Genomic DNA, 27,995 nt, shown 5'->3' on the forward strand with positions numbered 1-27,995 from the left:
AGGGGGCAACTGGATAGCTCAGTAGATTGAGAGCCAGGCCTAGAGATGGGAAGTCCTGGGTTCAAATTTGTCCTCAGACACTTTCCAGCTATGTGACCCTGGGCAAGTCACTTGACCCCCATTGCCTCGCCCTTACCACTCTTCTGCCTTGGAACCAATGCACAGTATTGATTCCAAAATGGAAGGTAGGGGTTTAAAAAAAATTTAAAAATAAAACACCAAAGAAGGCTGATGAATATGTTGATCTAGGATAACTTTTCCCTTTTTCAGACACCATTAAACTCATTCCAATTAGGATCACAGATCCATAATTATAAGACTTCTATGCATCAGCATTTTAAATCCTATTACGTTTAATGATATACCTGGATTCATTTTAATATCTAACTTCATCTCTTAATTTCCTAGACTTTTTGAATGGTGACAGATTCCATTCTGAAAACTTGTACCAGTCAGCAATAAGCTATTCATACAATTAAATAGACATTTATATTTGGTTTGATTGTCATTTATTTTTCTTTTAAATAAAGTTCCCTTGAAAGTATGCAGTAATCAGAAGGAAGGGAAATCCCAGGACATGATTCCCCCACATTTTTTCATACAGCCCTATATATTTTAAATTATAATTTAAAAACACACACAAAAAAATGAGACGGCACAAGTATCAGTGCGGCCCTGACTGTCTTCATTTTAAGTTAGTTCCCTGACTTTTCATATATCTTTTGTATAATAAATGTATTTATGAATGTTTGAATATGTATTACATACATTGTAAATGTACAAATAATTGACTTACTGGCATGGTTAATAAAGATGTACATATTGCACGAGATGAGCTTCTTGCTGACTTAAATTATGTACCTACAGTACATTCCTTTGAAAGCTCAACATCCTAAACAAGTTATATTATTCTAGACTAAGCCAAGTAAAACACAATGATTGAGAAATGAATGAGGCTACAAAATGGGTAATTCTAAGTCACTTTGTATTGGGCCCAAACCTTCTTCTGGCCCATCAAATCCTAGCTCCCCTCCAGCTCCCCTTCTTCCTGAGGATCTGAAAGCACTTGAAGAGCAACGTCCCCTCGGGCCGGACGATGGTTGGAGGGTGTGGGACAAAGGCCAAGTCTGCATCCGTCCCCTGCTTCTAAAGCAGAGTACCTAAAAGTGTGTAAGAGCAGCCTCCGGGGGCCATGAAGGTGGGCGCTAGAGCTCTACACAGGACAGTTTTACAGGTGGTGTGTTCCTCTAACAGCCTCAAACACCTTCCTTAGCTCGGCTTTACACATTAGACAAATGGAAGGAAATAAAAATCCCTTCCGAATGTCCTCCCAGCTGCATTTTGGGTATGTCCTTTTGGCTTGCCGTCATCCTAAGAAAGAGCTGGGCTGCTCCCAGGGCTGTGGGAGGTCCCTCAGTCCATGGTTCGGAGCCTAGGGGGGGAAATTCTGTTGGAACAGGTGCCTGGATTCAGCGAAGGGAAATCTCAGCAGCCCACGCCGCCGAGCTCGAGTCAGACCAGAGTCAAGAGCGAGGGAATCGAGAGCGGTCCTGCGTCTACTATACAGCGCCGCCACGCACACTTCCTAGCATGAAACTGCATGAAAGGAAATATACTGGAAGAAATGGGAGGGGTTTTCTGTGTTGTTATGAAACACCAAAAAGAGGCTTCTGCAGAGCCTGTAGAGGGTCTGTTCCGCTCCTGGGTGGTGTGGTCTATTCCTGAAGCAAGGTCTCTCTCCAGTTAAAGCCTCCAGTTGGTCCGTGTGTAAGGGGGAGGATGGGTGGATCCGTCAGCTGCCAGACTCCCGTTTCTCCTAATTCTTCACAGGAACAAAACCCTAGATATGGAATCTATAGTAAGGATGGCAAAGAGAGGGAAAAGACAGGATACGGACTTAATGCCATGAACAAAAATTTTTTTTCATCAACTTAATGGCCCATTACCAAAAACAAATAAATAAACATAAGCAGTTAAGTGTAAAATCTTACCAGAAGCTCAGCCTTTTATAAAGTAGACAGATTCTAATGAATTAACAACAAAGAGGCCAAATATGTTTTGATTCTATGTTGCTTGCAGGGCTGAAGTTACTCTACCTTGCTCTTTTCGTGTGTGTGTGTGTGTGTGTGTGTGTGTGTGTGTGTGTGTGTGTGTGTATTTAATGAGGATTTGCTCCCCAGAACTCTAAATCCCAGCTTCCCATGTTCCCTCTCACATTATGCGCTAATGTAGGGAGGATATAAGTTTTGTGTAGCTCCACCCTTTTGTTCTTTTCCTCTGTGTGTGTGTCAGAGACCATATTCGGGGACAACTTGACCTGAAACAAGATTTAAGATCTTAGGGAAACTGAACAATTCCTAGATGAATGATTTATATATATATATATATATATATATATATATATATGCATAATGTATATGCATATATATGTACACATATATACACCCAAATACAAATATGTAATTACTGGTACTCTAAATGTGAGACTCTTATCCAATCCTAAAAAGGACATTATAATTGAAGAACTGAATTACATTGACTTTAACTTCCTTGTTATCAATAAAATCAGAAGATAAGAGGGAGTATCAGATAAATGGAAAGATGGCTCTCAGGTTCTTCTTAGAGAATCAAATAAAGACACTGGATGATTTGGGTTTATCATCCATCTAAAAGGCAATATGAAATATTTCATGCAATATTTAGTCATTTTATGTTGTAATGCTCACAAAATCTTTTTTAAAAATCCACCATGAAGATAATTGTAGCTTCTCCATCCACATTGACTGTAGATGTCAGGTTTCTTTTAGCCCTACATAGAAGAATGATTCTATACAAGTCTCTAAATTAAAGTAAGATACCCTTTGATCCTTGGAGATAATGGCAAAACTGTTAGAAAAATATGGTTTGGGAGTAAGAAATGAGAGACCAAAGACTTGTGAACATGTCATGAATATTTTTTTTTGAGGAAAATAATCAGGAGGCAATGGATGTGTCAAGCACCAAACAATACAAAAATGAAGTTGATTATATTTTAGTAGATAATAAATTACTTGCTACTGATATTGAAACCCTTCCTGGATTAACTATTTGGGTACAGTCAGACTGGTAACTTCAGGGAAAGATAAAAATTAATAGAAAAAAAGATGGTATGCAATTAAAAGAACCCCAACTTGACTTGAAGAATGGGACCTGGATAAAGGAAAGAAAATCTACACCAACTGTAACCATTTCCTAATATAAATTAGTTGACATGAAGAGACCAAAAACTGTCTTAGACAGTAAACACTTGCTAAGAACAGAGCTTTGGCATCCAAAGATGACACCAGTTTAGAATGCAAAGTCATTTGTCAAATCTCGTGAGATGGATAGTAGGGGATTCTCTGCCATACTGCTTCATCAAATAGCAGGAAGGCGATCGTAAAATAGAAATTAAAACAACCCTAAAGTTTTAGTTATCACACAAACCAATTAATATGAAAAAAAAGATGGATATAAAGTCAGGGTTGAGAATAGATTGTGGGAAGATAGTTCTGATTCACTGTTGGGGGAGGTGTGATGTGGATTTCAACTGCTCTTGTCATTCCATCCTCCAAAATAGATGGTACCTGGAATGAGCTAAACTATTTCACCCAGGTAGAACTTGTCTACACCCCAGACATTTTTCAGCCTGCCACAACTTCTATGCACCATCTTGAGCTACAATCTTCATCAGTGGAGGTAGAACTCATATCAAACAGTGCAAGTTCCATTAGAGTATTGTAGTCAATAACCCCGTTAACTTTTGTTTATGAACTCCTAACCTTCCATCTTAGAATCAATGCTATGTAGGCAGAAGGCTGGGCAATGTGACTTGCCTAGGGTCCCATAGCTAGGAAGTGTAAGAGGTCAGGTTGAAACCAGGACTTCTTGTCTCTAGGCCTGGCTCTCTATCCATTGGGCACCTAGCAGCTCCAATCCTATTAATTTTTTTTTTTAAAACCCTTACCTTCTGTCTTGGAATCAGTACTCTGTGTTGGCTCCAAGGCAGAAGAGTGGTAAGGGCTAGGCAAAGGGGGTTAAGTGACTTGCCCAGGGTCACACAGCTGGGAAGTGTCTGAGGCCAGATTTGAACCTAGGACCTGCCTGGTTCTCAATCTGCTCAGTCACCCAGCTGCCCCCCCCCATTATTATTATTTTTTTAAACCCTGATCTTCTGTCTTAGAATCAATACTTTGTATTAGCTCCAAGGCAGAAGAGTGGTAAGGGCTAGGCAATGGGGGTTAAGTGACTTGCCCAGGATCACACAGCTGGGAAGTGTCTGAGGCCAGATTTGGACCTAGGACCTCCCAGGTTCTCAATCTGCTCAGCCACCCAGCTGCCCCCCCCCCCCCATTAATTTTAAATACTCATTGGTAAATTAGATCAGCCTGACTAATTAAAGTTCAGGAGTAATTCACATGTAGAGGTATGTTCTACCTTAAGGAAATTCTATGTAAAAATAGGAAAATAATAGTAATAGCTAGTGCTCTTAGAGATTTACTAACCTTTTTCCCCAACAATCCCAAGGGAATACTACATGAACAAAAAATTCACCACAGGCTCCCTTCAAATGACACCCTTCTGTATCTCAGCTAAATGCAGAGACCCTGGAAAAATCAGGACCACCGAAATTTTGGAGGACCAAAGGACAAAGACTTGGTGGGCTGGGATGTGTACAGGTATGCCCGAGTTAAGAATCTTCAGGTTTGCGGTTCCTGTGGGTTTTGAAGGGCTTGTGTCAACCCTTTTAGGGGCAGAGATGGAGAAAAAAGAGACAGGCGAGCCATCCTAGGGCTCTCTGTGCTTGTCCTTTGTTGGGCCAAGAACAAGAGAAGCCTTATTGGCTGTGGGCAAGGGAAAGTGGAGGCAATGAAATTGGGCACAAACACAAGACTCAATGAATTGGCATTAGACTGGAGCCATCTGGAGGAGGTGGAGAATGGTTAAGTCAAACAAAGATGGGCCAGATCAGATTGGGCTGAACAGATTTAGTGGGTAAGAGGTCAGTGTGTTCCCTAGAACTAGACAAATTCCAAACTGTGGTCTGACTGGCACAAAGTACGGGGGATCACGATCTACTTTAAGGCTGCCTTATGGTTATCTTATAAGCAGCAACAATATATTGTTCACTCATATTGAGCTGGCAGTCATTTAAAGCCCCCAAATCTCTTTCCCATGAACTATTGATGGGTCAGGCCTTTCCCATACTGTATTTACATAATTGATTATTTTAACCTAAATACAGGACTTTACATGTATTCCCAATGGGTCCTATTTTGTCGGTTTCAGGCTAGCATTCCTGGCAGTTAAAAGCATTTTGATTCTGTAGCATCTAGCGCAACCATGCAGTCCTTGCCAATGCTTGAACCAGATTAAAATATAATTAGAAAATATTTAACAAAATAAATAAAAATTCAATAGAACATAGGTAGTTAATATGTGGCTTTCTAAATCAATATATTGCTCCCAGGGATCCCTAAATAAGATTTAGTGACCCCATTTCTATTTGAGTTTGACACCATTGATAAAGGAAATAGCTAATATGCTCTATCAATGGTGTCAAACTGCAAATAATGTTTTGGATAGGAAAGAATTACATGGTGGGGAAGCTTGAAAACCAGACTGTCCCAAATTAATTTGGCAACAGAAACCTTGGGGATTTAAAGAGTTTAAAAGAATCCATGTATGCTTGATTAAAGGGGATCTATTGCTATTTTGGTGAAAAATCAAGAAAATCAATTTTATCCTAATATTGAAATCCTGCTATTGAAATTGGGTGGTTGAGTTGGAGCACCTTCCAGGTGTTCACATGACCAACTAATAATTTTTGATACCAAATGGGTTGTACCATTTGCAAAATGGACATGATAGCATCTGCCTCTTTGGAATATTATGGGGAAAAAATGAGATAAGATTGGTAAAGTGCTTTGCAAACCATAAAGTGTTATGTAACTACTCTATTATTATAATAATGCTCATTAATTATAATAATTATATATAATGCCACCAAACAAGTATATAAATTATTTAATCAATTACATAATTAAATCATTTATAATACTACTATAATATATTCTACTGGGGGAAAATACATCTATCAATAGTTTCTTATAAAATCTATTCTTATCACGTGAAATAGCACAATTCTGCAGAGCAGCTTAAGAAATGCTAGTCTAAATTAAAAATTTTATATCAGCAAGTTAATCCGAATGGAATTACTTACTATAGGGAGTTCATGACTGTCATGCAGTGTTTTATCATCTTTAAAAATGGGTTGTTTTTCTAATTTTGTCATGATGTTTTCAAAGTGAGATTTCTGTCAAGCATCATAAACTTTTAAAGAATAGAAGAAATTGTAAGAAATTATCTTTCAGATTACTTCCATATTCTCTACTTCTACTTATTGGAAAATCTTAGAACATAGATTGAGATACATTTTTATGTAGATGTGACCAATGTGGGAATTTGTTTTGTTTCAGTATATATGTTTGTAATAGGCTATTTTTCTTTTTTCCTTTTCTGTAGGGAAGATAGGAAGTCAAATTTTCATTAACAGTAATAATAAGACAATCTTGTTACCCATTTTTCAAGGTCTGGTGCATAGGTTACATCCCATTTCTCTGATTACTCTCACTAGAAGTGAACTTTCCCCACTCTGAACTGCTCTTCTCTGTACTACTTCACAGGAGACATCTTTTGCTTTGTATTTTAGTTTTGTAGGATTATGTGGCTTTTTTTTTTGAGAGATAATTCAGGAGAAATACTTAATGAGTATTTTTGAGCATAAGGATTCAGAGAAACATAATTCAGTTGAAAACTCTAAATCAATAAAAATATCCCTAAGTTGAAAATATAATTATTAATAATAATCACCCAGGTTGAGTAATACAACTATTATGAGATTATAAGAATGAGGTTACCACTCCTGGGTTCATTTGGGCATCCCTTATTCTTATGAGGTCACAGAGGAAAAAAAAAAGGATTGACTATGTGCCCTTTTAATCTTTCTATTAGATTGTAAGTTTCAAGAGGGCAGGAGTCGTGTTGTCTATATCTTTGGAGTCCTGACAACACCTGGCATGCTGTCTCATACAGAGCAAGTCCTCAGGAAATATATCAAAAGGCTGACTGATTCCCCCTAGTTCCAGAATGAATGAACTGCCGCATATAGTGAGCTTTCATTTTTATCAACTAGCCAGCCACTAAAATGTAATGAAATCATTAGGTTCTGCACAAAGCCTAAGCGATGGCGTGAATTACCTTTCGGACCATCTGCACGAAGTCCTTGGAGTTCTGGGGTGAGAGTCCTTGGAGCTGGCAAGTACATGCTTCCAGAGAGGACGCATGGGCCACTATCAAGATGTTATTTCCTAAGAATGAAAAAGCACAGCATGTGAAAATGGATCTGGGAGACAATACAGGTCATACGCAAAATGGCAGCTTACCCTTGCAGCTCCTCACATTTCTCTGGATTGTATATTCTCTTCCACCAAATTGTGCTATTCTTTGTTCCATAAATACTTCTCTTGCTTTCCCAAACGTTTGTTTGTTCATTTCTGAAACGTTCTCCCCACATCACCGTTCCCCCTCCATCTCTGATCAAATTCTGTCCATGCTTTAAGGCGCACTATGACCGTCACCTCCTCCATGGAATCTCTCTTGATGCCTCTCCCCACTGTGCCAGTTGAAAATCAACTTTTCCCCTTCTTTAAAATGAATGTGAGGGTGGGAGCAGCCAGGTAGCACAGTGGATAGAGGACCAGACTGGGAGGAGGGAGGCTAGGTTTAAATTTGGCCTCAGCTACTTCCTAGCTATATGAGCCTGGGAAAATGAATTAATCCTGATTGCCTAACCTTCCTGCTCTTCTGTCTTAGAACTGACACGAGGACAGAGGGTAAGAGTTAAAAAAAAAGAAACAAGAACATGGAAGGTGATATGATGCTTAATGTCTTGGACTTGGAAATGCAAGACCTGGGTTCAGATCCTGAATCTTAAAAGCACTGAAACGAGTATGTCCACCATGCTGGAGAAGTCACCACAGGATTGAAGATGGAGTAGAAGGGAACACTGCTTACCTTTACTTTTACATTCACTTATGATTTCTTTTGTAACTTGGAAGCTTCTACTGATGTACGTGTCATAGGACTCAGAAATCACTAATTTGCTGACTGGTATATGAGGTCTATAGAGAGAAGAAGGACCAAAAGAAGTTAAGACATTTTGACAAGTGGAGAGAGAATAAGTAATAAAAAATAATAATAATAAAGATCGATGTTATGTATGTTGCATACTAGCTGTGTGACTCTGGGCAAGCTATCTCGCCTCGGTATCCCAGGCAACCCTCTAAGAGTGTAAGTTGTAGAGGAAGGGCTAACCTGTATTGGGAGAGAGAATTTCTTTGCCAGGAAGTCCCCAGATTGATGTGCAGTCCAAAACACAACAGAGTGACCACCTCCATGTCCTTCCTGACCTCCGGTCCCCTATCTTTCCACGCATACTTTTTTTACCCTTGATTAACCATATAGCAACCCTAAGGAATATCCTTCCCATTTTGTAAGTGGGGCAGCTGAGAAGAAAGCTTATCTCTCTCATCCCACCATCATGATAACAGTATATTTACAAAGAGATTAAAATCTGCAAAGTTTACAAGCGATTAGAGTTTGCAAAGTAGTTCCCCCATAAAATCAGAAGCATACAAATTTACAAATAAGGAAACTGAAATTTAGAGGCAACCCTCTGAAGCACTAAATGTCATTATACAGAATCAACTGGCTCCCTGATCTACATGATGCCAGATTATTTTTTTACCAATTGACCTTGCTATTGTCTAACCATAGCTATAATGATTTATTATGGCCACAGGGCTAAGACGAGGAAAAGCTGAGATGATCTCTGTTGATCTAATGAGGTTTCTAGATATTTCCCCAGTCTGTGCTGGGCATCCATCCCTTCTTGCACCAAAAAGTTCTTCAGAAACAAGCTTAAGAAAGATTCAGGTCTGTTTCTACTTCTTGGTAAAATGAAAAGGACACTGCATAGATTTATCAGAACTGGTTTCATAAAATCCTATAAAGCTAAGGCTGGAACATACTTTATCGAAACTTCCAGTCCAGTCACCTAGTTTTTTAGATGAGGAAACTGAGGCTCAAAGAAATTAAGTGACTTGCTCAAGGATACATAACAAGTACAAGTCAAAGCAGGTCTTCTAACTCCTTGATGTCCATCCTACTCCATCGTGGTTCCAGGCCTAGGTTGGACAAGTCTACAAGCATCATGAGACAGGGGAATTCAAGTCAGCAAACATTTTCCAAGTCTCTTCCATGTTCCAGGTACTCTGATAGGGTACTGAGGATCAAGACATGGAATGAGACAGGCGATGCCCCCAAAGGGCTTATGTTTTACTGGGACAAAACATTTGCCCAGAAGTAAACATAAGTTATCTACCAAATAAATACAAGAGTATTTTTGGAAGGAAGGAAGCTAACAACTGCTGGTATCAGGGAAGGGGTTGGAGTAGATCATTTGTAAGGCCCTTTCTCTTGCTCTAGAGCCTTGGCTTTTATTTGCAAAATGCACAAGTATAGGGGGCAGGGGTAGGGGAATGATGAGATAATTCTAGAGCAACTTCTAGCTTGAAAATTCTATAATTCTACATTTTGTGAGTGCATATAAAGACTTCATTTTTTCCCATTCTTAACTATAGTTAAAAGAAAGTGGATGAAAAGTCAGTAAATAGCAAAAAGGTACAAAAAACCCAGGGGACTGTTGCTGAGGTCACAATTTATGTTTGATGATCTGTTTTATTTTTTCTGGATCTCAAGGTCTATAAAACAGGGCTAATTTACTCTACTGTATTAATGATCCATTTCCTGCCATGACAAATCACTGACTCTCAGGGGATCAGAAACACTTAGTTAGTGATTCTCCAACCACACTCAATCTACTACATATTACATACAATAGAATGTAAGGACCTTCAGGGAAGGGATGATTTCATTTTTGTCTTTGTATTCCCAATGCCTGGTAAAGTTGTTGTGTAGTCATTTTCCAGTACTGTCCAATTTTCTGTTACCCTTTTTGGGATTTCTTGGAAAAGACACTGGAGTGGTTTGCCATTTCCTTCTCCAGTGTATCCCTATTTTTACAGATGAAGCATTAGGCAAATAGGAGTTAAGGGACTTGACCAGGATTACTTAGTTACTAAGTGATCTGAGGCTGGATTTGAACTCAGATCTTCCTGACTCTGGGCCCACTGCTCTATACACCATACTACCTACCTGCCCCTAACAATTAAAACTAACAATGATTGTGGTCCTAAAGTGGGATGGGTTGCTTAGAGGTATGCCTGGATCCCTCTCCTCGGTGGCCTTCAAGTAGAGGCTACATAATCATTTGACAGGATGATATGATGGGAATTCTTTCTCTGGATAGGTGAGACAAGATGGCTGTTGGAATTGCCTTTCTAACCTTCAAATTCTGGGATTCTGTAAATTTGTTTGTCCTTTTTTGGCTAGGACTGTGATGAAGACCATATAGGGCAAGAGTCTAAACCCCTCTTTAGCAGATGGAACCCTGTTACTGTCTACCATTATTTTGGTGCCACTTAGCACTTCCTTCAACACTTTGATTTAAAAAAAAAAAAAACAAACCTTACCTTCCTTCTTAGAATCAATATTGTATATTGGTTCCAAGGCAGAAGAGCAGTAAGGGCTGGTCAATGGGGATTAAATGACTTTCTCAGGATCATAGAGTTAGGAAGTGTCTGAGGTCACATTTGAACCCAGGACCTCCCATCTCCAGACATGGCTCTCAATCCACTGAGCCACCCCTTTGAATGCTTTTCAGTCTAAAGGTAATCCCAGAGGAAGGGTAACTTGAGGAACAGCAGCCTCTCATTTTCAAAGGCTGACTTTCTTGTGGGCGCAAACAAAAATAAAGGTCAATAGGTTTAAAAAGCAAACAAAGGTCTATGTGATTACACACTTATAAATGGGGAAAGTGAATGGGGAGCAGGCACTGTGCATGTCTTGTCATTTGGATTTATCTTTCGTTTGTACACACACACACAAAAGGTGTAGATAGAATGATCCATGCACATTTTTCAAGTCAGAAAGAAGAAGTTTAGGAACGACTTAAGGAAAAACCAGATCCTTGTATTCAACCAAGACTAGCTTGAGGGAAGCTCCTTTGTCCAGGTTGGCAATAAGTCTCCTGACTTCCCATAAGAACACACAATTTCTGCTGGCTCAATGGCAGTACCTTTGGCTGTCTTCCTCAAACCAGAGCAAAACCCAAACCTGTGGGAGATGTATCATTTAGGGGAAGAGGACAAAATGTGAAGTGCAACTATGGGAGGCAGGGAGGCATTTTAAAATTGTGAATCCTTTTCTTTTACCTATAAACTGATTTCTCAAGAAAAGGGGAAGTAGTAGGGAGATTATTCCTCCAAGAAAGTTAGCTGAAGCTCTACTTATAGATTAGATAAAAAAAAATTCAGGAATCTAGACCATGTCAGCCTCATGGAACTAGAATGCCTTGAATTTTTTTCATCATATTCATGCTTCTAACTTTAGGAAAAAAAGAAAAAAGGCGTAGGCTACCACCGGGGAAAGATGTTTAAAATGGTCACCTGTCCTAAATATAATCTTCAGACATACAAGTGGCATCCACTATGATGGTAAATAGAAATGTCTATTAATATAAAAAGTCATTTTATAAGTAGCCGACTATTCTTAGCGGCTAATCTCAAATATATTAATTGAGGCCAAAGTTAATTCCTTTTTTTGACAGGTACTAGACTGATACATCAGAACACTATAGACAGAATATTCTTAAATTTCAGCAGAGCAATTAATATTGTCTCTTATAGCATATTAGTGGGCAAAATGGAGAGTTATGGGCTAGGTCAGTGATGGTGAACCTTTTAGAGATCGAGTGCCTAAATGGCACCCTCACACTGCACGTGAGCTGCCCCCTTACCCCAGATGGAAAGGAGGAAGCGCTTCCATTGGGCTGCTGGGCAGAGGGGCAGGTGATATCCTCAGGCACAGTGGTGAGGGGGAAAGGAGCAGCCTCCTCTGGCATGTGTGCTAGGTGCCAATAGCCCATTAAATGTCAGGCCCCAAACCAGTCATTAATGGACCAGTGTCAATATGGTGGGAAGGTCTTCTGTGAAATGACCCAGGGATCTACGCTCACACTTTTTTTTTAAAAATCAGTGACTTTGATGAAGTCTTATCAGATTTTCAATTGATGCAATATTTGAAAGGATGGATAAAAGGTCAGTGAGAAGAAACAGAATCCTGAATCAAATTTAATTTAAGGGATAACAATAAATGTGAAATCTTAGAAGTGGGTTAAAATATGAGCCGCATGAGTCCAGGAGCTGGAGGAAGGGACTGTGGATAGATAGGAGTTTATGTGAAGAAAGGGCAGGGGTCAAGAGGGTCAGTCAGCAGCTCCCCGAAAGAAAACTCAATGTTCTGTACATTAAGGTCCAACATTAGGGGGAGTCCGGCTTGATTAGACCACATCGGGGACACTCATGCTCAGTTCTTTTAGGAAACAGACCAGCCGAAGCGCATCCTGAGGAAGGCAGCTGGGCTAACGAAAGGGCCAGGAATCACACCTTACATGGGTCAGATGAAGGAACCCAAGGGGTTTAGGCCAGAGAAGAGAAGGCTTGAAGGTGTTCAGGAGATATGACATTTGTTTTCAATGTGGAGAAGGTGTTTTACTCATTCTGCAAGCTAGGTGGCACAATGGATAAAAATAATAACGATAGCTAACATTTATACAGCACTTTTTTTTTTTAAACCCTTACCTTCCGTCTTGGAATCAATACTGTGTATTGGCTCCAAGGCAGAAGAGTGGTAAGGGCTAGGCAATGGGGGTCAAGTGACTTGCCCAGGGTCACACAGCTAGGAAGTGGCTGAGGCCAGATTTGAACCTAGCACCTCCCGTCTCTAGGGCTGACTCTTAATCCACTGAGCTACCCAGCTGCCCCCTATACAGCACTTTTAAAGGCACCGGGCTAAGTGTTATAAAGTGATGATTTCATGGGGCAGATGGGTAGCACAGTGGATTTGGGAGGGCTTGGGTTCAAATGTGGCCTCGGGAAAGTCACTTAACCCTGATTGCCTAACCGGTGTCACTCTCCTGACTTAGAATTGATACTAAGACAGAAGGTTAGAGTTTTAAAAAATTATTTTTTCATTCAATCCTCACAATAATATCTTGGGAGATTCGTGCTATTTCTGATCCCCATTTTATAGATAAGGAAACGGATGAAGAGAGAAGTTAAATGACTTGCCCAGGATCATAAGGCTAGGAAGTGTCTGGGGGCAGGATTTGAACTCAAGTCTTCCTGATTTCTTCCTACCACTATTTAGCTAGACAGACACTGACTAACTATGTGACCCTGGGCAAGTCACTGAATCTGTCTACCTCAGTTTCCCCAAGTGTAAAATGAGGATCATAATGGCATCTACCTCCCAGGGTTGTTGTGAGGGTCAAATGAAACAAAATTTGTACCCTATCCATCCATTTATCATTCCCTCCTTCCTTCCTAACTAGGAGCAATGAGGGTAAGTTGCCCAGGTAGAATCTGGTTCAATAGAGAAAGAAAGATTTTCTTAACAGTAGAATCTAGAAAAAGGAAATAACTGCTGCCTGTCAGTACAGGAAATTTTGTCCTGGGGGAGAATCATACGATTCCGACCTGAGGATGGGCTACCCCAGAAGGTAGGCGGATCCTCCCTCGCCCTGGAAATCTTCAGGGGAAAGCAGGAGGACCAGTGATCAGGGATGCTGTGGCAAGGAGGAGGAATTCTGTTTAGAGAGACATCGGACTGCACGGACCATGAGCTCTGTTCCAGCTCTGAGTCACCGGCTCAAGTCAGCTGGGATTTATTAAGCACCTACTAGGTTCAGGCACTGTGCTAAGGGCTGGGGATACAAAGGAAGGCAAAAACCAGTCCCTGACCTCAAGGAACTTACAATCTAATGGAAGAGACACCACACAAACACGGTGTAGACGCAAAAAATTATTATTCAGTCTTTTTTTTTTTTAAAGCTGTGTCCTACTCTTTGTACCCTCGTTTGGGGTTTTCTTGGCACAGATACCAGAGTGGTTTGCCATTTCCTTCTCCAGATCATTTTATAAGTAGGAAACTGAGGTAAACTGGGTTAGGTGACTTGTCCAGGGTCACACAGCTAGTAAGCATGAGAGTTCAGATCTGAATTCAGGAAGATGAGCTTCCCTACCTCCAGCCCTGGCACTCTATCTATTGCACCACCTAGTCTCCCAAGCAAGACATACATAGGAAGAATCAGAGGTCATCGCAAAGGGAAGGTACTTACTAGCAGGAAGGGAGATCATGTAAGGCTTCTTGGAAGTGACATTTTAAGCTATGATTCTATAATACTCAACTTTCAGTTGTGAATTATATATATTATGGATTGTTTAAAAATATTTCATGTTTAATTATAAAACAGAAAGTCTGATCTAGTAGCACTACTAACCATCAGAAGACCTAGATTTAAGTCCATTATTGTTATTTTTTTTTAGCTGCATGGCAGTGAGAAAGTCATTCAGTCTCTGAACCTAAATTTTCTCATCTGTAAAATGGGGTATCAATGCTTTCATAGGACTACACAGGGTCATTGTGGGGAAAAAAGCCTTAATGTGCTATATAAATGTTAGCTATTAACTTGTGTTTGGTCAAAATCAAGGTGTGTGACCATAGACAAGTCATGTAATCCCTCTGAACCACAGTTTTATTATTAAAAAAATGAGAACGAGGGACAGCTGGATGGCTCAGTGTATCAAGAGCCAGGCCTAGAGATGGGAGGTCCTGGGTTCAAATTTGGCCTCTGACTCTTCCTAGCTGTGTGACCCTGGGCAAGTCACTTAAGTCCCATTGCCTAGTCGTACCTACTCTTCTGCCTTGGAACCAATATGTACTATTGATTCTAAAGTGTAAGGTAAGGGTTTAAAGAAAAAATGAGAACAATACTACCTGAACCAAAGAGTTGTAAAAGATTAAATTTCTAAGATGTTGAAATGCTTTGAAAAAATTAAAAATAGTTGACCAAATTATATAACACTTTAAGGTTTACAAAGTACTTTATAGAAGATATCTCAGTAAATCCCATAACTGTGAGAATCACGTTATATTTATGCCCATTTTACTGATAAGAAAACTGATGTTTTTTCATCTTTTTTCCCCAATGAAGTTAAATGATTTTCCATGGATCACACAGCTGGTAAGTATTGCAAATAAGATTTGAACACAGATTTTCCTAATTCTAAGATCAGCACTTTATCTCCTATGCCATCTCTATGTCTCAAAGAACTGTGCAGGTGGAAGATTTGCCACACCTGAGCTACATTCCCAGCATCCTTTTATGTTATGTCCTCATTTTATGTAAGGATGCTTAGGAGATAAATTTGGCTGAGACCCATGCTGCAGGGCTCTTTTTTCAGAGCTTGTGCTTTTGGTAAAGTGCTACAGGTGTGCATCTCTGGCTCTCTTTGCTCTGCTCACTTGACTGAAAGAACCTTTTTTTTTCTTTTCTCTCTCTTTTAATTTATTATTAAAATTCCTATATAATTTTCAATACTAGGAGTATTTATTTTTACTCCTACAGAACCCATATTTATTTCCATACAATCTTGGGCCAAATATGATCAGACAAGCAAATTAGTGCTCATAGAGTAAGATAGCAAATTGAGACCTAAGTCTAGTCATCCACTTCCTTTTATTGGGTTGAAAGTGGTAACAATTTTTAAAAAATTCAATTTTATTTTCAGTTCTGAATTTTCTCCTTTCTACCCTTGTCCTGTTCCTCCATCTACTAGGAAAAGCATGAAAAATAAAACCCATTACAAATATATATAGTCAAACAGAATAAATGCCCACATTAACCAATTCCCTTCCCACAAGCCCCACTCCAACCCTGTCTCCATCCCCCCCCCCCAAAAAAAAAGAAAGTGTTTCAATCTGTACTCTGGCTTTGTTACTTCTCTCTACTTGTAGATGGATTGCTCGAAACTGATAATAATTTAGAAAATCAACTTTAAATCTATGTCAGGAAATAACGATTTATGTCTGGCTACCTGTAGGTTGTATCAACACTCAGGTTGGCAGCAGCTAAGTCTGATGGGGCTATCCATGCAGGCAAAGTATTTCCAGCAACCCATTTAGTCCACTCAAACAAGCCAGGCTCCACACGAATCTTCAAGTGATTTTCTTGTTGTAAACCTTGTAAGGGGAAAAGAAAATAAAGGCAAAGGGAAAGTAATTCTTTTTAAGAGAATATGGACCACATTAGTTAGTAATTGCTTTCCATTCTGATTAAGTCAGCAATTCCTTTTTCCATTTGGCTGCTGTCTCCAATTCATACAAGAATTTGCAAATGAGCCCATTTCCAAAGATGGTTTTCAAGCTCCCAGAGCAAGTTACAAATAACTCAGAAATTGGGGCACTGGCCAACCCATCATGCTTTTGGGTGGTGTCTCATAGAAAACAAAACAACACATAGGTAGGGAGCCGCTAAAGATTCCTGACCAGGGAGGCAACATAGCTAAACTGTTTTAAGAATATTAATTTGGTGGGCTTGCATAACTAGATAGCTCAGTGGATTGAGATCCAGGCCAGAGATGGGAGGTCCTGGGTTCAAATCTGGCCCCAGTCACTTCCTAGTGTGACCCTGGGCAAATCACTTGACCCCCATTGCCTAGCCCTTACTACTCTTCTGCTTTGGAACCAATATTGATTCTAAGATGGAAGGTAAGGGTTTTTTAAAAATATATTATTTTGGGACAAGTGTAATAGATTACTGAGAGGAGATTCACATCCAATCAGTCACTATCCTGTCAGTTTCTTGCCAATGTTAACATTTTCCATTTATCCCTTCCTTTCTTCCCACTGCCACTACTCATTTAAATAATGGCAATAATCTCCATACATGCCTTGTGGCCTTCAGTCTTGTGCCTTTTCTCATCTATTCTCAGTCTACTGTCAGAATGATCTTCCTTATTGATAGTGGGATCCTATCACTTCTCAACTCAAAATTCTTCAAGACCTTTTTTCTACTTTTTAGGGACCTTCATAGTGTGATAACATGCTATTTTATATTTTCATACTATTTAACCTGCCAAACATTAGAAGCTTCCCCTGAACTCATCTCCTCTGTCTCCTGAATGTGCTGTGTTGACTCTATGTTGTCCCCTACGTCAGGAACTCCCTCCTTCAATAGAATTCCTACACATCCTTTAAAATCCAATTCAAGTATCACCTCTTCCTCCATGAAGTCTTCTTTATTTCCCCTGGTGAGTAATGCTCTCTTCCCCCATCACCTCCCCAACTTTGTTTCACCACTCTTTCTTGTTCTTATGACACCACATTTTGTCCATCTGTTTTTGTGCCTTCTCCCTTTTACTAGAATGTAAACTTTAGGAAGTCGGGGATCATGTCTTATGTAACATTTATATTTCCTCCAAAGGATAAACACCATGGCTCTGCAGACCCAATAAATGCCTGTTGAATAAATGAATCCACTGCTGGTGGCTGAACATCTATATGATACAAATTATTTTCCATGGAAAAAAGTTCAAAATGTTTGTTTAAAAGCCTCATGTCTCTCGGATGGCTCTGATGGATGCAGCCCAGATGCAGTGGATTAGACGAGGCCTCTGGGCTGGGCAAGCTCCAGTCCTTACCTTTTAGAATGTTGTGTGCCGTCTGGACACATCGCAGGGATGGGGAACAATAGACGTGGTCAACAATGGTGTTACTTTCTAACAAGGCCTCACCTGCAGGAAAGAGGAAGCCACTGGATTGATTTGGCCCAGTCAAGTCATGCCTAGCCAGGACACTCCTGACTCCCAGAAGCCCAAAGATCTGAACTTTATCCTCTCCCCAGCGTCCCCGACGAGGAGCAGAAGCGATGAACTCTTTCATCTTTTCTCCGTTCCCCCTCCGCAGGCCTAATGAGCAGCAAAGGAGCGGAGCCCTGCGTAACCCCTGGTCTGGATGATGGATTCTGTGATCACAGATTAGAGATTTATATTGTGGACACAAAAGCACATAAAGCCCCGGAGCGTAAGTCTCGGACAGCAGAGGCCACTCTACTCTCTGGATGAATGCTTCATCCACCTTCCTTGGGGCAGAGGTAGACGTCTCTAGGACGGACTAACCCACGGATGGATTCAAAGTCATAGGTAAAGAGCGCCAGCCAGCCTGGAAACGCTCATACGTCAGCTCTTCCCGGCACTTGTCGTGGCGAAGGCAGCTGTCATACGTGGAAGGCTCCACGCTCCAGGGTTACAGGGACTCACCCGAGAGCAAGGGAAGGAAGCCTGTGAGCCCGCGGGGAGTGTCCTGTGTCCATGCATTCCATCGGGCAGCCCCAGCTCCCCCGATCCTAACCCCAAACCAGAGTCGTTCTGGGAGGGCTTACCTACTAGTCTGGCTTGCATGCATCCAAACACAGTGATGGGCGCATCTTTCTCATAGTCCCGAAAACCGCCGCTCCTTTGAGGTAAGCTGTGAGGCATATTCAGGTTGGTGCGGATGTAACGGCCTGAGAGGGAAAAATCAGGTCGAGGACCGCTTGAATTCTCTGCTCTTTAAGCCGTTTGTGTGTTACTGATCCTGCCGTCCTAGTCCTTAATAGCCACGAAAAGTTCACTCTGCTTTAGAGCCAATGGAAAGCACGAAGCGCATCCCGAAGCGGAGACGCCTTTGCTTGGCAATTAAAGTCTGGAGTCTACTTTCCCTTCTGCTTAAAAGGTACAGGTGGGTAGATTTTGCTGGCTTAGGAAAAGCTTCCTAACCATTAACTGCCCTTTCGTAACTGCCTGGTAGGGAGTTCCTCATCACTGGGGTGTTCAAGTGAGGTTAAATGAGCTCTGGAGAGTGGATCCCTGCATCAGATAAGATCTATCCTGCATAGATAGACTTGTCTAGTGCCAGGAACAGAGCACTGACTCTGGAGTCAAGAGGACGTGGGTTCAAACGCTGCCTCTGATGTTTCGTGCCTGTATGAACGTGGGCAATCTCTTTGGCCCTCAGATTCCTTATGTAAAGAAAGCCAGTTGGACTAAACAGCCAATAAGGCTTCCAGTTCTAAATATATTCTCTAATGATCTCCATATAGATGACGTAGAGACATCACAATTCAAAATGTCCCAAATGAAACTCATTATCTTCTCTTCCTTGACTTTTTGTTTTTGTTGTTCAGTCATTTCAGTTGTGTCTGACTCTTTGTGACTCTCTTTTGGGTTTAGTTGGTAAAGATATTGGAATGCTTTGCTATTTCCTTCTCCAGCTCATTTTGCAGATGAGGAAACTAAAGCTAACAGGGTTAAGTGACTGTTCCAGAGTCACACAGCCAGGAAGTGCCTAAGGCCAGATTTTAATTCAGGACCTGGTCCTTTGTCTCCCGAGTCATCTAGCTGTCTAAATCTATTCTTCCTTTTAAAAGTTCTATTTCTGTTAAATAAACCAACACCCTTCAAATGACAAGTTCAAAACTTCAGGGTCATCCTTGACACTTCCTTCTTTCCCTCATCCCTTGTATCCAATCAGTTGTCTTCTTGCTGATTCTCCCTCTACAGAATTTCTTACATGCACCTCTTTTTCACCACTCACTCAACCTCTACTCTAGTTCAAGCTCTCATCGTCTTGGACTATTTTTAAAAAATTCTTACCTTCTGTCTTAGTATCTTTTCTAAGGCAGAAGAGAGGCAAGGACTAGGCAATTGGGATTAAGCGACTTGCCCAGGGTCATAGAGCTAGAAGTGTCTGAGGTCAAATTTGAACCCAGGACCTCCCAACTCCATTTACTGTGCTACCTACCTGCCCCACCATAGTCTCTTAATAGGTATCACAATCTCTCCTTTCCAAGCCTTCTTCTCTCTCCAATCTATCTTTCACACTGTTGCCAAAATCGTCTTCCTAAGGTCTCATAGACCTGCTCAAGCTGAGACTAATAAGTGAGATGAAATTTAATCAAACAGACGTAAAAGTCCTACATTTGGGGTCAAAGATCAATTATGCTGAAGGAAGAAGATGGGGCTAGAAAGCAGCTCATGTGAAAAACAATGTAGATTCAAAAGCTTGGAGGCAGCAGTGTGATGTGATAACTGAAACAGCTCATGGGATCGTGGATTGCATTAATAGAAATATAGCAGCCATAGCAAGGAAGCAGATAGCAACAATAATAGCAACAACAATAACATCTAGCATTTATGTAATGCTTTGAGGCTTAAAGCGTTTTGTAGATGCTAATTCTTTTGCTCCTCATAACGCCCCTTTGAGTTAGGTGCTATTAACTGAGACCTAGAGAGGCTAAATGATTTGCTGGGTGATCACGTTAGGTCTAAGCACATCATCAAGCATCTTCTCACCTTTGGCATCAAAGCACTGGGAGAGCCAATACTTCCCGAACACAACATCCATCCTCTCGCCATGTCGACAGACAAAGAGGCATCGCTTCTGGGGACCAGGCTGGCTGTTGACTCGCAGGGGCTGTTCAGGGAGAAAAACAAAGTAAACAAGTGGGAAGTAGTATAGTACTTGGAGCAGCATAGTAAATTACAAAGAGTCCTGAACTCGGAGGAGTCAGAAGAGCTGAATTCAAATCTCAGCTCGGCCAATATGAATTCTGTGACCTTGGGTAAATCACTTAACTCTCAAAGGTTTGGTTTTTTCATCTGTAAAGAAGGCTCGAATAAGAGTGCCATTAGGGTCCCTTTTAGCTCTAGATTTCTGATTTTGTAATATCAGAGTAAAATATGGTCCCTTTCCATCTAGCTGGGTCTCTTCTGAGCTTAAAAACCTGGTTCTAAATACATTGACAGAATAATGGATAATGAGAAGACCTGGATTAGAATCTCCCAAATTGATCAACTCTATGACCAGGGAAAGTCATACCTCCCTAAACCTCAGTTTCTTATCTGTAAAATGAGGTAATAGCATCTGCTTTGCCTACTTAAAAGGTCATGAGTTACAAACTGGATAAATAGAAGTGGAAATGGAGCCAGGCCCAGAGAGTAAGGGTATTAAAAAAAAAAAGAATTAACTATTTGTGGCAGCTAAGTAGGTCAGTGAATAGAAAGTTAGGCCTAGAGATGGGAGGTCCTAGGTGCAATTCTGGTCTCAGACACTTTCTAGCTGTGTGACCCTGGGCAAGTCACTTAACCCCTTTGCCTAACCCTTACTGTTCTTCTGCCTTAGAATCAATACATAGTACTGATTCTAAGATGGAAAGTAAGGGTTTAAAAATAAAGAAAGAAATGGAAAGGAAGAAAGGAAGGAAGGAAGGAAGGAAGGAAGGAAGGAAGGAAGGAAAAGAAAGAAAGAAAGAAAGAAAGAAAGAAAGAAGAAAGAAAGAAAGAAAGAAAGAAAGAGAGAAAGAAAGAAAGAAAGAAAGAAAGAAAGAAAGAAAGAAAGGAAGGAAGGAAGGAAGGAAGGAAGGAAGGAAGGAAGGAAGGAAGGAAGGAAGGAAGGAAGGAAGGAAGGAAGGAAGGAAGGAAGGAAGGAAGGAAGGAAGGAAGGAAGGAAGGAAGGAAGGAAGGAAGGAAGGAAGGAAGGAAGGAAGGAAGGAAGGAAGGAAGGAAGGAAGGAAGGAAGGAAGGAAAAGAAAAGGAAAGGAAAGGGAGGAAAAGTAACAATTTCTTTCTGGAAACTCACCCTAATTAACCCCACTTCGATCCAATGCCACACTCACTCAAGTATGTATCCTTTGAGCTTATGAGAGTGGGAGACAGAGAGACAGACTACAAAGGTACAGAGTGACACTAGAGAGAGTGACAGAGGAAAGAGACAGATAGGGGAGACAGTGAGACAGAGACACAAATAGGCAAAGACAAATAGCTAGACAAAAAGCCAGAGACAGAGGAGAGAATCAGAGATGAAGAAAGAGAGGAGAGAGAGCAGAAGAGAAAGAGAAGGAGGGAGGGAGAGAGGGAGGAAGAGAGAGACAGAGACAGAGACAGAGACAGAGACAGAGATAGGGAAAGAGGGGCAGCTATGTAGCTCAGTAAATTGAGAGCCAGTCTAGATATGGGAGGTTCTGGGTTCAAATCTATACTTGGATACTTCTTAGCTGAGTGATTCTGGCCAAGTCACTTGACCCCCATTGCTTAGCCCTTACCACTCTTCTGCCTTGGAACCAATACACAGTACTGATTTTAAGACAGAAAGTAAGGGTTTTTGTTTTTTCTTTAAAGAAAGACAGGAAGGAAGAGAGAGGAAGTGAGAAAAAGAGAGGGAAAGAGAGAGGGATGAAAGGGAGGAGAAAAAAGAAAGGGGAAGAGAAAGAAAGGAAGAGAGAAAGAAGATGAACACTGTCTTTTTCAATGGGTTACGATTTCTAAGTGCTTTGTTCACATCCCCCCCCCCCCCCATAGTCCTTTATGCTCAGCATATAGTGGGTATTCAGCATTCTCTTACTACAGACATGTTAGTGTCCCTCCTCAAAAAAATCTCCAAGGAGGGCTGCTGATATCTCTTTAGATTACTCAGGTCTAATTTCCAGCCTCCCCAATTGGTGATTCTTTAATTACCGAGTGGCGCTTGCCAGCCCTTCCTTCTGCTCTCCCTATTTGAAATAGCTACTCCCAATGTGCTGGCCCTGCCTGGAACATCGCCTTTGTTGGCAGCCCTCTGTGTTCATTTCCAGCAAACGAACTGGGTTGAATTGGGTAGGGAGTGGTGGGGTTTTCTCCAGAACTCTGTGATCAAGCCAAAGTGATCTATTCCCTCTTCCCAGATTCCACCTTAGCTTACTCATTTTTCTGACTTTGTTCAAATCACTGCTCCCCCCCTTAAAACAGCCGTCTTCAAGAAAATCCTCCCCCTCTGTCAACTCCTCAGCCCCTCCAAGCAGTCTACAGACAGCCCGCTTCTCTGACTTCTGAGAGTATCTGCTGTCTGTATCATTCACTCGGCATTCCAGCTGCACACTGTGTGGTGTCAGAGGCTGGGTCTTATGCCCAGATGTCTTTATTTTCCCAGCTAGACTGGAAACTCCTTGTGGGCATGAAGAAAACATGTCTCAGCCTTCTTTCTATTCTGCCTAACGATATGTAGTAGACTATGGCTGGATTTGGGAATCAGACCAGGGTTCAAATCTCTCTGCAGACATTTATTCATTGTTTGACCACAGGGCAACACTGCCCTTAGAAGCCTAGTTTCCGGACATATAAATCACAGGTTGGGGTAATTAAATTTGTAGACCCTACTACTAGTGACCCTGGGCAAGTCACTGACTACTGTTTGCCTCCTGTTTCTTCTGTAAAACAAGCTGGGGAAGGAAACAACAAACCACTCTAGTATTTTTGCCAAGAAAACCCCAAATGTCAGAAATGTCTAAAAACCACTAAACTGAAGCTAGCCTCAAGCGTTGCTTGAGAAACATGCCTGGTAAACACTAAAGGAACAGGGATTGGATCCATCATTTCACTGGTGAAGGGATCTCCCAGTGTGGAACCTCCTCTCCTGCTGCAGGACCACTGTTGGTACCTCCCTGCATCTTGGAGGGTTGCCAGGAATACTGAGAGCCAAAGAGTGTAAGGAGCCAGATCTGAATGCAGCTCTTTGTGGCTCCAAGGCCAGCTTTCTGACTCCCCATAGCAAGCTGCCTCGTCAGCACTATGTTACATGAGCGACGTTGTCCAAGATGGGCCTGGGAAGAGCCTGTTGTTCGAACAAGTGTTGGAAGGCTTCCCAAATGTGACCGGCTGAACTTACTTGCATGGGCTGGCAGATGATGGTGAGGGGAGACGTGTCCCCTGGGCCCTGCTCCTCCTGCTGCCGCCTCTCCAAAATGCCATCACTGAACATGAGCGAGCCGGAGGACGATGATGTACTCAGAATTGAATACGAACTACAGAGAAAAAGGACAGGAAGATATAAAAACTATTGATACCATGAACAACAGGCCATTTGTTCTCCGGCCTTATGGATGGAAAAAAAACATGGGTGGCAGGGATGGTGGTGGTAAACGGTAAAGGGGGAGGATATGGCATCCAGATTCCTTGGAAAGAATTACCTTACCTATTTTTTTTTTTTATAATAACCCTTATCTTCCATCTTAGAATCAATACTATATATTGGTTCCAAGGCAGAAGAGTGGTCAGGGCTAGGCCATGGGGGTCAAGTGACTTGGCCAGAATCACTCAGCTAAGAAGTATCCAAGTATAGATTTGAACCCAGAACCTCCCATATCTAGACTGGCTCTCAATTTACTGAGCTACATAGCTGCCAGGGTCACACAGCTGGGAAGTGTCTGAGGCCAGATTTGGACCCAGGACCTCCTGTCTCTAGCCTGGCTGTCAATCCACTGAGCTACCCAGCTGCCCCCTACCTTACTTATTTTGAAGAGCCAAATAGTTAATAAATTAAGGGTAAATTGATTTACTTGTGTATGAATCCAACTGGAAGCCCCCTCTGGGCAGGAATGGGGTTCATCATTTATAGATTTGGTACAGTGTCACAGGCTTGACTGGCACCACTTACATATTGAGATAGCATGCCACAGCAATTATATGTCATTGTTTCCAGCTATTCTCTCAGCTGAGAAGAAATCAGGGGTTCCGGCTGTCCATCGCATTGTCCATGGTAATGTTCACAGGAAGGGAGGCTTTCTTGTATCTCCTCCCACTTGTCTTCACTTCTCCAGAGTCACGGACACCTTGTGACTGCTGGCCTCCTCTCTCCTATCCTCTCCCTCCTCTCCAATCATGTACCCAAATGGAGAAGCATTGCAAAGGCAATGGATCCTCCTCACCACGTGTGAAGGGACAGAGCCAAGAACCTCTGTATGAAGGAGCCTAGCCAGGGTTACACCAAGGAGGCAGCCACATCCAGCCCCCCTCTCAACATTAAAGGGTATCTTGAATCAGCAAGCTGCGAAGGTGGCCATAAGTATGGCCATTTGATTTGGGTTGTGGGATAATCCAATGAAACATCCTCTGGCTTCTTTGGGCACCCTGAAAGGAAGTACTGGATCTATATGTTACAGACTGCTCCAAATGAAGGCCTTTCTTTGAGGTGTTCCTGCTATTGACAAGAACGATAGCGATCACGGCCATCAGACAGATACCTGGGCTCTATCAGGGCCAGCTAATGTATGTATGACCAGAGCCTCCTTTTTCTGACAGAAATCTGCCTTCTCCTCTTTATAACACTGCTCCCCACCCCCAAAGCTAGAGAGGAGCCAGCCTCCCTTCCCCCCCTGCCTCATCGCTTTGGGGGCCTGAAATGATGGGATTTGTGGAATCACGGAGCTGCACCTTGCTGGTTTGTGCCTCCCCACTTCTCAGCTCAATTAGGGCTTTGAAGAGATCGACCAACTTCCTTCCCTGCTTCCCACGTTTCACTGACAAAAACATTGTCAGCTTCCTCAGCTGTCATGCAACAAAAGGGATGTGATTCACTCTGATTTAGGGCTGTCGGTTGCAATAAGGTAACAGTCAGGAACTGTATTTTGAAAGTGGCATTGAGAGCACATCATCTGCTTAAGGACCATAGCTACACCAGTTCCTCTCCAAGGATAACTTGGTTTGCAAATATGGCCCGAGACTGTCCAGCTTAGCCCACTCAGCTCAGGTGGCACATTTGTACTATGACAATCAATCAACAAGTGGGAAAACCAGAAACAGAGCAGAGAGCCCTGTCCTGAGGACATGTTTTCCTAAGAATGCTAATGAGAACTTTGAAGAGGGTAGAGAGAACTGGAATACAGGAGAGATGAGACAGAGAAATATAGATAGAAAGAGGGAGTGAGAGTGAGAAAGAGAAAAACAGACAGAGAGGAGAGAGGAGAGAGAGAGAGAGAGAGGGAGAGAGGGAGAGAGAGAGAGAGGGAGAGAAAGAGAGGGAGGGAGGGAGGGAGAGGGGGAGAGAGAGAGAGAGAGAGAGAGAGAGAGAGAGAGAGAGAGAGAGAGAAGAGGAAAGAGAGAGAGAAGAGGAGAGAGAGAGAGAAGAGGAGAGAGAGAGAGAGAGAGAGAGAGAGAGAGAGAGAGAGAGAGAGAGAGAGAGAGAGAGAGAGAGAGAGAGAGAGAGATTAAGGAGTTCTGATGTTCTCAGAGACCATGGAAGAATGGAAGAATAATCCATTTAATTTCAAACATACTTCCCAGGTGAGATAGAAAATAGGGACTGTAATCCACACAACTCCCTACAATCTGACAATTCAATCATTTTATATTCACTCAGGCTTACTCCCAAGCTCTAGTTAATGCAAAAGCCGCTTTAAATATGAAAGAGAGAAAAAGAAAGAGAGAACAAGAAGGAGAAAGAGTGAGACAGAGAGAGCAAGAAGAAAAGAGAGAAAGGAAGGGAGACAATGAGACTGTGTGTGTATAAAATGAGTTTTAAAGAATATGCACAGTCCCCTTTCCTTACTGACGCATATTTTTCTCTCAGTTAGCAGGAAAGAATTCTATGAGTTTTGCTTCACATGCCAAAGATGCTTAGCCATCAGAACTTAACTTCAATCTGAACTTATGGAGAAGAAAAGGGTGTGGGCTAGAAGAGAGTTGGAAAATATTCCTTGACTATATTTGTGACTTACGTTCCTAATGGTGATCAAGGAAGGGGAGTTTCTTGTCTTTTCTTTCCCTGGACAAAATAGTGGCTGGAATTAGTCTTTAAGTTATAATAATAATAATAATGATGCCAGCCACCATGTGTTGGCATGACTGGCACAGGTCTGACTAAGAGGGAAGAAAGGCAAATAAGTCCCAAAATAAAATATTTTATTTTATATTCCCCTTGGGAATTTAAGATAAGCAAGACTGAGAGAACCTAGGAAACACTAGCTTTCATTCTATTGGACCAGTCGAGTAGGGAAGGAATTATTTGGTCTTTCTCACTTTAGATGAATTGAGGGGATCAATAGAGGCTGCAAAGAAATCAGACTTAGCTGGGGATGGGCAGAGGGAATAACTCCAAGAACAACCAGGTGTAGAGAATGGCATACTACATTGCGGTCAATGACTGCCACCATGATAATGGATAAAGGACTTGCATTGGAGTTGGCAAAATCCAGGGTCAAACATCAACTTAGACACCCTGCACAAGTCACTTAACTTCCTTCTCTGAGCCTTCCTTATGCATAAAGTAGGAATAATAATTGCCCCTACTTCACAAGACTGCTGTTACTTAAGCTACTACCTGTAAAATGTTTGTGAAAGGACTAAATAAATATGAGCCAGGCAAGGGAGAAACTTGGCTGGCCTGCTTTAGGGAAGTCATATAACAATAATTACAACAACAGTAATAATAATAATGGGTAGCACTTCCATAACCCATGCCAGTTTTTGAAAGGTTTTTACATGTTATTTTAGCTGACCCTTATAACAACCCTGTGAGAAAGGTGCTATTTTTATTCCCACTTTATACTTGAGCTATCCAGGAGCACAGAACTAGTATCTGAAACAGAATTTGAACTCAAATCTTCCTAACTCCACATCCAGCACTCTATTTTCTACACAATCTAGTTCGCTGCCCCTCTAGCACACTATGTAGAAGACTTTGGGCATTAGCAGGAGGGCCAACAGGGCAGGAATCCCAAACTAATAAAAGCCAGGGGCATTGGGCTACCTCTCAAATCGGTACAATAGTAATAAAAAGAGTAGTTAATAGTTATGTGGCACTCATTACGTGCCAGGTACTGTGCTAAGTGCTTTACAAACATTCACTCATTTCATCTTCCGAAAGCCTGTGAAGTTGGTGCTATTGTTTTTTCATCTTTACAGATAAGGAAGTCACGGCAAACAGAGGTTAAAGTGACTTGTCTAGGGTCCACTAGCTATTAAGTGTCACATTAGAACTTGGCTCTTCCTGAATCCAGGGTAAATGCTCTATCCACTGTGCCATCTAGCTGCCCCATGCGTCCCCCTCTCTAGATCCTAGCTCCAGACCCAAGCGGCAGACGTGTATAACAATTTTTCATCTGA

General features: G+C 41.6%; 1 protein-coding gene across 6 annotated transcripts in view; it reads right to left on the bottom strand.

The window, feature by feature from the left end:
* Positions 1-492: 492 nt before the first annotated feature.
* UBASH3B (ubiquitin associated and SH3 domain containing B) overlaps positions 493-27,995 on the bottom strand; it is a 190,363-nt gene continuing 162,860 nt past the window's right edge. For all 6 annotated transcript variants that reach the window (XM_007494621.3, XM_056794201.1, XM_007494623.3 and 3 more), the window contains 8 exons: positions 23,782-23,917; positions 20,436-20,556; positions 18,485-18,607; positions 17,745-17,837; positions 16,140-16,284; positions 8,095-8,201; positions 7,279-7,388; positions 493-1,853 (listed from right to left, as the gene is read on the bottom strand). In XM_007494621.3, the coding sequence (XP_007494683.1) occupies positions 1,716-1,853; positions 7,279-7,388; positions 8,095-8,201; positions 16,140-16,284; positions 17,745-17,837; positions 18,485-18,607; positions 20,436-20,556; positions 23,782-23,917 (973 nt within the window). In that variant the 3' untranslated portion in view covers positions 493-1,715. The remainder of the gene's footprint in view (positions 1,854-7,278; positions 7,389-8,094; positions 8,202-16,139; positions 16,285-17,744; positions 17,838-18,484; positions 18,608-20,435; positions 20,557-23,781; positions 23,918-27,995) is intronic.

This window comes from Monodelphis domestica, chromosome 4 (genome assembly GCF_027887165.1).
Source record: "Monodelphis domestica isolate mMonDom1 chromosome 4, mMonDom1.pri, whole genome shotgun sequence".
Taxonomy (NCBI): domain Eukaryota; kingdom Metazoa; phylum Chordata; class Mammalia; order Didelphimorphia; family Didelphidae; genus Monodelphis; species Monodelphis domestica.